Source organism: Mytilus californianus, unplaced genomic scaffold, assembly GCF_021869535.1.
Source record: "Mytilus californianus isolate M0D057914Y unplaced genomic scaffold, xbMytCali1.0.p SCAF_2, whole genome shotgun sequence".
Taxonomy (NCBI): Eukaryota; Metazoa; Mollusca; class Bivalvia; order Mytilida; family Mytilidae; genus Mytilus; species Mytilus californianus.
This window is the reverse complement of record NW_026262668.1, coordinates 136,385,623-136,399,193: the sequence shown is the minus strand read 5'-3', so window position 1 is coordinate 136,399,193 and position 13,571 is coordinate 136,385,623. Positions and strand designations below refer to the sequence as shown.

The 13,571-nt window shown below is 31.7% G+C and overlaps 1 protein-coding gene across 1 annotated transcript in view; it reads right to left on the bottom strand.

Annotated features, from left to right (window-relative positions):
• Nucleotides 1–13,571, bottom strand: part of LOC127727833 (CD109 antigen-like) — an 82,861-nt gene that overhangs the window by 34,096 nt on the left and 35,194 nt on the right. Inside the window, exons 16-18 of the mRNA XM_052234948.1 lie at nucleotides 11,019–11,244; nucleotides 1,254–1,368; nucleotides 555–668 (exon numbers count right to left, since the gene is read on the bottom strand). Coding sequence (XP_052090908.1) covers nucleotides 555–668; nucleotides 1,254–1,368; nucleotides 11,019–11,244 — 455 coding nt within the window. The remainder of the gene's footprint in view (nucleotides 1–554; nucleotides 669–1,253; nucleotides 1,369–11,018; nucleotides 11,245–13,571) is intronic.

Below are 13,571 nucleotides of genomic sequence, written 5' to 3'. Positions count from 1 at the left end.
TACATTTTGATCCTGCTTTCCGAATTATGTGCCTACTTTTCTCGTTCAAGTTAATCGTCATCCAGTTGGTAGCCGCATGGTTTTTTATGTGTTTTACTTTTACATGATAGACAAAAAGGGGGGTTGTTCGCATGTAAAACTGGTTTGATCCCACCACGATTTGTGCCTATATCAATTCAGTGTGTCTGGACCATGTGTTGTTCGTTGTTGTTGTTTTTGTGCGCATATTTCTTGGAAGAGTCATGTGTATGTCACTGGTGTGTCATTTTCCAAATTTCTCATTTCCGTTTTATGTATTTTACAAATAGTATTATTATGCATCATTTTTATAAAACAAATGAAATAAAATAAAATACTCATCTTTTATTCATTTTTTGTTTGTTTGTTTTGTTTGGTTTGTTTTAATGGTCATATGCATGCTTTAGAAAAAGGCATTAGTGCTTTTAATGCAAAATGATTGTCTAGTTTTATCTCCTTGATACATATTCCATCTTGAATATAAAATTACAAAGAATAAATTAAATGTCAGATCAGCATTTAACGTTCTGACTTACGTTAAGATCTTCTTCCATGTAATTGAATACTGTTGTCTGAAGAATTAAAATTTCTCCTCGAATAACAGAATACGGCAATTCTAGTCGAATAAAGAATCTTTGAAATGTTGTGATCTGAAATAAGTTAAACAATTAAAAAATCATTCCAGATAGAAAAAAATACAAATTTTATTAAAATTAAAATGTATTTGTTTAAATATTCATCTGAAATAAGTTTAAAAAAACAAAAAAACATTCCAGATTGAAAAAAAATACAAATTGAAGGCGGTACGGTGACCTATAGTTGTTAATTTCTGTGTCATTTGGTCTCTTGTGGAGAGTTGTCTCATTGTCAATCATACCACATCTTCTTATTTGTATAGTGGTAGTTTACAACTTATAGGTATACTTTACTGAAACATTAGGAAGTCAGATGTTATACAATGTTAAATATCATTATAAGAACAGATTTAAAAACACAATAGAAAGGTTAGTTTAATCAGTTTGGTGTACTCACTGAAAAGTTTTAGAATAAAACGATCATCCAAATTTAACCTCAGTAGTTCATGTTCATAAGATACCTATAAAACATTTATCATTATAACCATGACAAATAGGCAAAATGGTTGTTAATACAAAGCGTTTTGAAAAAAACAAGCTATAGAAACCCTTATTAACTGATCTTTTTATGCAACATTGTCATTAATATACTATAATTACATTTGCATTCGCTGAGACCCCAAAACCAGTCTTTTTGTTAACTGCAAACGATGATGTTATCCACTGTGTAATAGTATCAGGAACAATCGTCTCAATTGATGCATGACCATTTTCACTTAAACAAAAAATATAATTTTGCATATACTAATTGATATCTTAAAGGGACTGAATATCGCAACATCGCATTCAATCATTTTCAAATTTGTTGAATGCGAGGCTGCAACTTGATTGGTTCTTGACCAAGTTTAAGTGAATAACAATTTGATTCCTGGCTTAGAACAAAGAAACAGCTTCTTTCTATAATATTCAGATATTTTCTTTTTGTGCACTGTTTAAAGAACCCAAAATAAACAGAGTAGTTGCAAATTTATGTGTGAGCAAAAACGCTTTCTGAAAAAAAAAATCCTTTTTTTATTACATATGGAGTAAAAAGATTGCGTAAAACAAATCATTAACACAACGTTGATATGATTCAGTATAATTGTTACTTTGTAACAGTAGTGCAAGTTTGTAAATCAGTAGTGCATTTTTATAATACAGTATTGCATTTTTATAATACAGTACCGCATTTTTATAATAAAGTAGTGCATTTATATAATACATTATTGAACTTTCAATCGACTTTGTGTCTGTATTTACAAACAATGATCTGTTCAGACTACACAAGGATCAATTTTTCTATGCGACCAGGATTCCCTATATCACGAAATCAGATAAAGTATAGGGTAATCCTGTAACGTGTGTATCTTTGGTATCTACAGTGTGTGTACGGTTAATTATCACGACCTGAAACTGAGACAACCAACATCCCAACATGAGGACGTCGAATTAATGTTTAAGGTAACCTGTTAAAGACTACATATTGTAACCGATCTATACTTTTATTTTATTGTTTGCTAAAAGATAAATTTAATTTAATTTCAATTTCATAGTATACATAATAGTGTCATAACACAACTCACACCGTTCTTATTGTATGGATAAAACGAGAAAAAAGCTGACATAAAATCCTTAGATTCTTTTTTCAATTCAGTAATGAAATTGTTAATATTCGTATTAAGCATTTTTAAAGAACATTTTACTCCTAACAACAACCATAATAGCAAAATTCCTCGCATCAAACATAAGCTAAAAGAACCAGACAAGGAATTTGTTTTTTGTCCCGGTTGATGTATCCTTATTGTTTGACGTAAATTTTATATTGAGATTCTGTAATAGGAAATCACAAATTCTCCAACTATCCAACTGACTCAATTTCCGGGAAATGACATCTGTAACAAGCAACAACTTTTAGCTACCTCTTTACAAGCAGAACCGAATAACATGAAAATTCCAACTATGTACTGGCTTCCGAAGCTGCACAAAAAACCTTACAAATAAAGATTTATTTCGTCTTCAAGCCATTGTTTCACTACTAAATTGTCTATTCTACTTACTAGTACACTTTGTACAATAAAAAACCTGATAATAAACTTTACAAATAAGGTCTACGAAAATAATGGAATTAATTACTTTTGGGGTGTCAAAAATGCGTTGAAAGAACGTGATAAATTGCTTATATCGGCGCTTTCAAATCTGTTCAAAGTTTTGATTTTCCTACTCTATAAACCATTCATTGCCTCATAACCTCATTAAGAAAAAAAATCACATACCTTATTTAATGGGCATTTACAAAGTCAGAATGTGAATATATATGTTCAAACTATTTTATGTAATTTTTTAGTAACAACAAACAAAAGTACTGTCAATTAAACCTGCTTTGATATTATTACTGCACTAGAATTTTAACTAGATAATATTTCTGTTCGCTATGAAGACTCCGTGTATCTCCAAGTTATCGGAATTCCAACTGCCTTACTGTGAACCCCTAATTGCGGATCTGTTTCTGTATTGTTACGACTCACAATGTATGTCTCAAATCAGCAAAGACCCGTCGAAACAACATCTGATACAAAATTTTAGCAACACTTTTAGATATGTTGATGATATTTTGGCTCTCAATAATGATGACTTCAGTTTGTACACTAAAAAGATTTATCCTGTTGAACTTACTTTAAATAAAGCTTATACTAACAATGAACACTGCTCTTTCTTGGATCTTGATATCTATATCTCGAATGGGAAGTTTATTACTAAAATTTACGATAAAAGAGATGACTTTTCATTTCGTATAATTAATTATTCGGTTTTAGATGGTGGCGTTCCCTTTGCACCATCGTATGGTGTTTATATATTTCAACTTTTTCGATTCGCTCGTGTACGTAACAACGTTTTTGATTTTAACGGAAGAAACCTCTGGATTACTGAAAAATTATTACACCAGGGTTTTTGATATTACAAACTTGGGCTGTTTTCTGCTCTTTGGTCGGGTTGTTGTCTCTTTGACACATTCCCCCTTTCCATTCTGTATTCTATGATTTTGATATGAACCTGGTGGTGGTATTCATCCATAACCACGTCTCTGGGAACTTTGATCTTTTACGTTGAGGTTCCGTTAATGAAGGAGTTGATGTTTTTGAGTCTCCTAAGGCCGATGGGACTGCCGTTCTCACTGTGCTTGTCTGTGTCTCCATAGCAAATGATATGTGTGTTGTTGTGCTCCCTCCAAATCGCTTTGGAGCTGTTACACGAGCTCTTTGTGCTTTGAAAAAAGTTAAATAACTGCGTATGTGTTCAATGGTATCATTAACTATGCATTTAATCAAAGTATCATTATAATTAGTCAATACATTCATAATGTTGTCGTTAATAAATAAACTCATAATAGAAACCAGGATTTAAATTTTGTACGCCAGTCACGCGTTTCGTCTACAAAAAGTGACGCTCGAATCAAAAAGGTTAAAAAGGCCAAATAAAGTACAAAGTTGAAGAGCATTGAGGACCCAAAATTTCGAAAGGTTTTGTCAGATACAACTAAGTTAATCCATTCCTAATTATAATTTACTTAATATAACCTAATTTTGAACATTATGGCATGTATAAATTCGATCTCATAATTACTTTTTTTAGATTACTTTTAATCTTGTTATTTGTCATTGATTGACTAGCGCTCATTTAATCCAAAGAAGTCATCAATCATTACATTTAACTAGGTGGAACTGTTTTAGTAGCATAAAACGTATGTCTCTCATTCATCAATAACTGTCCCTTCAGACAAAGTAACTATAGTACTGAAAGGTTTTTTCATGACAAATTAAATTTATATATACTTAATGGGTGGGAATTTTGTGAAGGGGGGTAAACAATTCAACAAATCTTATATGAAGGGGTGGTGATGCTTCAAACCTCATCCCTGGACAAAACATTGGGGCATTAATGAGATCGTATCATGAAATTAAAAATACATAAGGTTTAGTTACTTGTATTGGGGATATGAAGATTTTAGAGAGTATTTAATACTGGGACAGGACTGTCAAGGACAAAACATATGGTTCATTGTAAACGTTAACTTTGACAATTTAGAATATATCGGTCTAAAACGTGGAGATCTGAATATTTTCAAAATATTTTATAATTAATGATATAAAAGGGGTCAGCATTTTTCACAAGGGACAAACCACTTTTAAACACACACACACACACTCCCAAACATCACATTAGGACATAATCTCTGGTGCATAAAATAGGTTTTGCAATTACCCTGAAAGTTCATGGTTTGGAATAGACATACATGTGTTCCTAAAATCTTTTACTTGACGTTACAACAGCTTTCACAAACTCATGCTATCTCCAGTTACATCAGCATTCACATACTCATTTTATCTCCAATTAGTTTCAACCACATTCACATACTCATTTTATCTCCAGTTAGTTTCAACATCATTCACATACTCATTTTATCTCCAGTTAGTTTCAACATCATTCACAACCTCATTTTATCTCCAGTTAGTTACAGCATTATTCATAGATTCATGTTATCTCTTGTAAGTTACAACCACATTCATTTGCTCATTGTTATCTCCAGTTAAAACAGTATTTACACACTCGTGTTATCCTAGATAAAACAGCATTCACTTAATCATGTTATTTCCAGTAACAACAGTGTCCACACACTCACTCGTGCTATCTTCAGTTAATCACATATATTAATGTTATCTCCAGTTCCTTTTGTTATCTTCAGTTAATCTCATACTCATGTTATTTCAACAGCATTCACCCAATCGTGTTTACTTGGTAACAACAATATCTACAAACTCTTCTTATCTCAAGTTACGACAGTTATCACACACTCATGATATTATAGTAACAACAGTATTTGCACACTTATCTTAGACATACATCTTTACATACTCATGTTATCTCCAGTTACAACAGCATTCACATACTCCTGTTAACTTGGTAACAACAATATCTACAAACTCTTGTTATCTCAAGTTACAACAGTTAATCACATACTCATGTTATCTCCAGTTAAAACAGTGTTAACATACTCTTGATATCTTACATACGACAGCATTCACATACTCATGTTCTCCCCAGTCACAACAGTATTTACACACTCGTGTTATCCTAGATAAAACAGCTTTCACATATTCGTGTTATCTCCAGTTACAACAGCATTCCCTCACTCGTGTTTACTTGGTAACAACAATATCTACAAACTCTTGTTATCTCAAGTTACAACAGTTATCACAAACACTTGTTATCTCAAGTTACAACAGTTAATTACATACTTATGTTATCTCCAGTTACAAGTTTTCACCCACTCGCGTTATCATAGCTACAACAGTATTCGCACACTCGCTTTATCTTAGATATATAACAACATTTACATACTCATTTTATCTCCAGTTACAACAGCATTCACTTACTCGTGTTTACTTAGTAACAACAATATAACTAACTCTTTTTATCTCAAGTTACAGTAGTTTTATCATATTCTCATGTTATCTGCAGTTACAACAGCATTCACACACTCGTGTTTACTTGGTAACAACAAAATCTACAAACTCTTGTTATCTCAAGTTACATAAGTTATCCCACACTCATGTTATCATAGTTACAACAACATGTACATACTCATGTTATATTCAGTTACAACAGCATTCACATACTCGTGTTATATTAGTTACAACAGTATCTACAAATTCACCCACTCGTTTTATCGTATACATATTATATATCCAGTTGGCTCTAATGGTGTCGTTTTGTCTACAAACAATGGATATTTTTTTTCGTGTATAACAGAATATTCGATTTTGCATACATAAGCTGATATTTTATAGACTTTATTGATATATGGCCTTTAATATCGCATTCAATACTTTCTAGATTTATTGAATGCGAGGCTTCAACTTGGTGGGTTTAGAGAATAACAATTTGATTTCTGAGTCATTTGTCAAATAGAAGATATCATTGCTATCGGGTTGGATATGATAATACTTTAGATAAAGATTTATCTGTGTCTGACACTTTATTGTTTTCTTAATTAACGCAAAAGATAATAAAGACAATAACAATTAATATAAAAGCTTGTGAAGGTCTAGATGTAGTAGTAAATCGTAGAGACGATGCAACTAAAAGATGTACATTATTACATAAAGAAACTCTTCGATTCAATCTGAGTTCTTTTTATAACCTTTTCTAATCATTTACAATACAATTCTGTTTTTCACCCTCTTGAGACCCCTGAACAAGATGACAAGACAAGAAGGGGCAAACAAAATCGAGTAGTCGATAAAACAAGATAACAAGGGGTGATCAAAATCTATAAGTCGATGAAGCACAGATAACACAAATAAAAAAAAAACGAAAAAAAAGTCCACAGAACACAAAATACTAGTAGAATGAAAAGTTGCACAACAGTACCAAAACAAGAATGCGCAATAAAATGTACAGAATCGTATTTAAAACAAATAAATAGCTGCTTTCAATTAAAATATATTCAGGTATCTACTGTTTTACAGTTGTTTTTGTTAACATAAATAGCTGCTTTCAATTAAAATATATTCAGGTATCTACTGTTTTACAGTTGTTTTTGTTAACAATTTATGTGAAACTAAAAATAGACAGATATGTTGCAAATTTATGTGTGAAAAAACGCTTTCTGCAACAAATAACGTTTAACGATAATTTCAAATAGCGTAAAACAAGATAATTAAACATACTATTAATATCTTTTAGTACATGCATTATCGTGTGACATATGGACAAGCATATTAAAAAGGGTTTCTGCTTTTAGTTTTATTCTGAAATACAATCGAAACAAGTAAGACCATGGTGGTAACAAACGCGTTTGAAAGCATTCACAACTTTTCACCTTTAATATTCAAATATAAATACAAATTATTTATTTAGCGCAATGTTACCATTTTCAATTATGGCATTGCACATCTATGATACCAACGCTACGTGTTCTAATTATTATAGATAGCGCACGCTTTGTGTAATGTTTATAACACAAAGCAGTTTTAACATTTTTTATATGTTATGATGTAAGTTGGCTTTTTTTTTTCAATTAGCTTTACTTTGCAATAATAGTAATGTAATACAATTAAATTTCATCCAAAATAATTATATTGAGGATCGGGTTTTTCATCTAAAATGTTATCAGATCTACATTTCGATTCCCTTCTGACTAGTGAGCCCTAACAATTTGCATATGGTACCTTAGCTAATTGACGTAATGGTGCCAAAAAGCCCCGTTGATTTGATGCCATAGTGCTTTAGTATTTGTTTATTTGTCAGTATTCATTTGCCATACTATGTCAATGTATTTCCATATTTGTAAGAGGACTAGAACAGGCAAATAGGAGTGCTATAAAAAAGGATAGAGAGAGAAGGACAGTTACAGTTGAATCAAGAGAGGAGAGTTAGAGGAGATATATAACTAAGTAAACGTAATGTAGAGCCTGAAGTTTTAGATGTTGTAAATTTTATGCTTGTCACAATAGTGCATTTTTTATAATACACAATTCAACTTTTAATCAACGTTTTGCCTGTATTTACAAATACAATGTGTTCATACTACACAAGGATCCATTTTTCTATACGACCAGGATTCCCTATATCACGAAATCAGTTGAATTATAAGGTAATCCTGTAAAGCGTATATCACTGGCATCTATCGTTTGTGTACGGTTGAATATCACGACTTGAAACTGAGACAACCAACGACACAACAACACATAAATAAAATAATAAATGTTTGCACCTGCATCTTCAATCATGGCCACTGTTTTGGTAAAAAGATCATCATTTAAAGAAAGTAACTCTATAAAGAGTTAAATGACAATTTAAGTCATATTAACATATTTGTAGATCTTGTCCGGCTGATCATTTCTTCTATTTAAGGTTTCTACCTTTCTATGGTAGTTTTCAAGATGATGGGCAAAATTTGGGTAAAACTCATCATTTAAGGACAATAACTCCTCCAAAATGTCGACCAACAAATTAAGCAAATCGACATTTTGTAGTTCTTGTCTTGCTTATCATTTTTTCTATTTAGATTTTGTATCTATCTATTATAGGTTTCAACACAATTGACAAAAACACATAAAATTTGTATAAATAGTCATTCAAAAGCTATAACTCCTATAGGGAGTCAAGTGACGATTTCAGCAATGCAGCTTATTTGAAGATCATGTCTTGCTGGTATTTTTTTCTATTTAAAGTTTTTATCTATCTATTAAAGCTTTCAAGATGATAGAAAAAAAGGGGAAAATGGTGAAAATCTACATAAAGTGCAATAACTCCAAAAAGGGTTTTCTTACATTTTGGCAAAAGGTAAGAACGAACGTAAAGGAAGCATGTATTACATTACCACGATAACTCTTAGAGTCTACGTTTTATCCGACTAAAAACGGTATTCTATTCTGATTCAAATGTTTCTTTTAAAATTTAAGCATATCGCAAATAAAAGACGAATTTAATATCTGAAATTAAGAGAAATAGTTTAAAATACATTACTTCCGATACGTTGCTTATGTTAACCACGATTACACACATTTGCGCGTGAATTGTTCAAGCACGTTTTTTTTTAAATGTTAAAACAAAGACTTTATAATACGTCTCTGGTTTAAACCATTAACATTTTAATGAAATACTTGCAGTATGATACTCTAAATTTAACGACAAAATTCATAATTATTTTTATTTTTTAATGAGTAATCACCAGTCCTTCACCTTTCATCTGACACCTTAATAACTAAAATATTTTATATTGACACCTTTGCGTAGCAACTATTTTGTTTTAAATATGTACTACTTTCCATTTTGTTCTTTTTTGACCGGGCCTCATTTGGTGGTGTTTCATCTTACAAAGTCTATCCAAGTCTAGCCGGTGTTAGGGTCCTTCTTAAACTTGCAGTGGGGTGAGAGTAGTTGAGCAAATTTTTTTTTTTAACAAATATATTTTTTTCTTCTGACGAGTCTGTGTTTAGCAAATTTTAAAAAGTTATCTCCTTCACCTTTTTTTATATTTTTACATCGTACGTCACAAAATTCCTATGTTGCATGAATATTAAGTTTGACATATGTCTTGCATGCAGTGGTTTGGTCCTTGATTGGCAAACATTGAGGCAAAATACAATCTTAGTCCCATGACAGCCTTGGGTAAGAGTACTTGAATATGTCAAATTTAAGAAGAATTCAAAATAAAGGATCCCTCCAACTGATTAACGTATGATTCGTCAAGCGTACGTACCTTTCGTCAAATTATAAGAAAGCTCTAATAGGAGTATTTTGGCATAATTAACTTCCTTGTAGATCTTGTATTGCTGATCATTTTTGCTTTTGAATTTGATCTCTATCTATTATTGTTTCAAAGTTACTAGACAAACATTTTAAAAAATGATAAAAATTGTCATTTTAGGGCAAAAACGTCTTTAAGAAGTCGTCTGGCAGATTTGACATAAAAGTTATAAAGTAGATCTCAACATATTAAACATTTCTGCCTCGTCAGAATTTTTCTGTCTATATTGGATTTTAAGATAATAGACAAACTTGCATTTTATCCATATGTTCTATCTTTAGCTATGTAGGCCATGTTGGTTGACAGGCGATATCATCGGACACGTTTTTTAACCAAGATACCCCAAATGTGATTGTAGTCAAGTTTGGTTCCAATTGGCCCAGTAGTTTCAGAAGAGAAGATTCTTGTAAAAGTTAACGGGCGACGATAGAGAACAAAAGGCGACGGACAAAAGTTGTTTGGAAAAGCTCACACTGGCCTTTTGGGATAAGCTAAAAGAGAGAAATGTTTTGGATATCTAACGAAAAAAGATTAATGGTTGTAAATAGCAAAATGTACAAAAACATTATTTTTCGCATAAAATCTGTTTTTTTTTATATTATTACAATAACAGAAACTTACATCCCCTTTCCTCGGGCCCTTCTCTTCAAATGGTTGAGATCCAAATAAGTCAGAATCATTTAAGTTACAGCAGTCTAAGGGGGCAAGAAATGTTATTGTGGGAATGATTATAAAAACGTTGATTTAAAAAAAAATTAAAAAAAAATTATTTGCAGCAAGATTAAAACAATTTTTTCCGATATGGGTTAAAAAAATTACTTGGGGTATAAATCCCTGTACCCCTACAACCACCTTCTGAAAATCAAATTGTTGCGCCTTAATTATGTAAGATTATGTAATCATTCTAATGCTGCCGTATGTAAAGTTAGAAAGAAATACGACAAGCTAAGATATGAACGTCGAGTTAATATTTCGGGAACCCGTTAAAGATTATGCTATGTATTTCATTGTGTACTAACAGATTTTTAAACCGTAATTTCAATTTAAATTTCACGCTTAATTTTTATATTAACCTCGTTGTGGTATTCAGCCATAACCATGTCTCTGGGAACTTTGATCTTTTGCGTTGAGGTTCCGTTAATGAAGGAGTTGATGAGTCATCTGAGGCCGATGGGTTTGTTGTTTCCAACATTACAACTGTGGTCCTTGTTTGGGTCATCATAGCAAAAGTTGTACCACTTTGTGTTGTTGTGCGTCGTCCAAATCGCCTTGGAGGAGCTGTTATTCGAGATCTTTGTGCTTTGAAAAAAATTACATTACTGCGAATGTGTTCAATGTTTCATTTTAATTAGTCAATACATTCATAAAGTTGTCGTGTTATAATCAATTAATAAAACCTACTTTAGAAAATATTTGCATGTAGAAAAATCTTTATATTACGAAAGAAGTCTTATTCAAAATTTTATTTCTTGAGACAGGACTGCCAGTATAAACATATGGTTCACGGAAAACATTTACTCTGACAATTAAGAAATGAAAATAACACTTTATAAATTCCTTTCGTCCGAAGCGATTTTCGTTTCTTAATAATTTTTAAATATATAAACGAACAATTTAAGAAAGGTTTGTTATAAATCATGTCAGTACCGAAGTACGGACTACTAAGCTGTTTATACCCTAATTAGGAATAATAAGTTATATGAAAGGGGTCAGGAATGTTCCCACGGGTCAAAACACCATTTACACACACACACAAACACACACACATCACATAAGGACAAATCCTTCGTCGCATTAAAAATGATTTGCCATTACCTTGAGAGTACAAGGTTTATAATGGGAAAAAATCATTTACTTGATGTTACAACAGCATTCGCCAACTCAAGCTATCTCAAGTAACAACCACATTTACTCTCAAGTAATTACAATAGCGTGCACATACTTATATCATCTCCAGATACTTACAACTACATTATCTCCTATTACAACAGCATGCACATGCTCACATAATTTCCAGTTAGTTACAACATCTTTCGCATACTCATGTTATCTCCAGTTACTCACAACATCATTCATATACTTATTTTATCTTCAGTTACTTACAACATCATTCACATACTCATGTTATGTCCGGTTACTTACAACATCATTCCCATACTCATTTTATCTCCAGTTAGTTCCAACCACATTCACATACTTATGTTATCTCATGTAAGTTCCAACATCATTCACATACTCATGTTATCTTATCTCCAGTTAGTTACATCATTCACATACTCATTCTATCCCTAGTTAGTTAAATCATTCACATACTTATTTAACTCCAGTTACAACAGCATTTACACATTCGTGTTATCTTCAGATAATTACATACTCATTTAACTCCAGTCACAACAGTATTTACACTCTCTCGTTATCTGAGATGCAACATCATTCTCATACTCATGTTATCTTATCTCTATTTGGTCACAACATCATTTACATACTCATTTAACTCCAGTCACAACAGTGATAACAAACTATTATCTCAAATTACAACAGTATTTACACTCTCGTGTTATCTTAGTTTCAACAGTATTTATATACTCATAAACATATTGTATCTCAAGTATTTACACTCTCGTGTTATCTTAGTTTCAACAGTATTTATATACTCATAAACATATTGTATCTCAAGTTGGCCCTCATGGTGCCGTTTTCTTAAACAATAGAGCTTTTACGTTTAAACAGAATATTAGATTTTACATGTATTAGTGATATCTTATAGGTTGCATTTCTGTAAATATAGACAATGCAATTTCCCATAGGAACTCCCTTTGCGGCTAAAACTGTGCCACTTTTACTATGAAGCTTCGTAAAACATTATATCCTAGAATGGAAAGTTGATATGCACTACTATTTATTTCAAAGGTCAACGATAGGGCTGTGCGGCATATTTTCAACATTTATATGCCCCGAACTTGTAAGGGTTTAAACTTATACTAAAATTCTGTACTACCCCTACCTTCACTTTGTGCCTTCTTCAGAATTCAATTTTCACCGCAACAATATGTTTTTAAACTGGTAACATTCCCAAGTTATGTCTCTATGAGATGAAACATAGAGATCATATCTGGGAACCAGTACGTAAACAAAACGAAATATCTATGAATATTATATATCTCCGTAAAAGAGGCGTGGTTTGAGAAACAGCTGTATTTACAAAGTGCAACCTATAGGCTTTATTAAAATATGACCTTAATATCTAAACCTCGCATTCAATACTTTCCAGATTTGTCAAATGTGAGGCTGCAATTTGGTTGGTTTAGAGAATAACAATTCGATTTCTGATTCATTTGTCAAAACAAATAATATGTCTATCGGGTTAGATATGATACATACTTTAGATATAGGTTTCTGTGTGCCTTAATTATTTTCTTAATTAACGCAAAAGACAATCAAGACAATAACAATCAATATAAAAGCTTTTAAAGATCTGGTTGTAGCAGTAATTCGTAGAGATTAATAGATGTACATGTAACGTTTTTACATAAAGAAACTCGTCGACTCATTCTGAGTTCTTTTTGTAACCTTTTCTATCACAATCAAAACAAGGGTGCGCAATAAAATGTACAGGATCATATTTA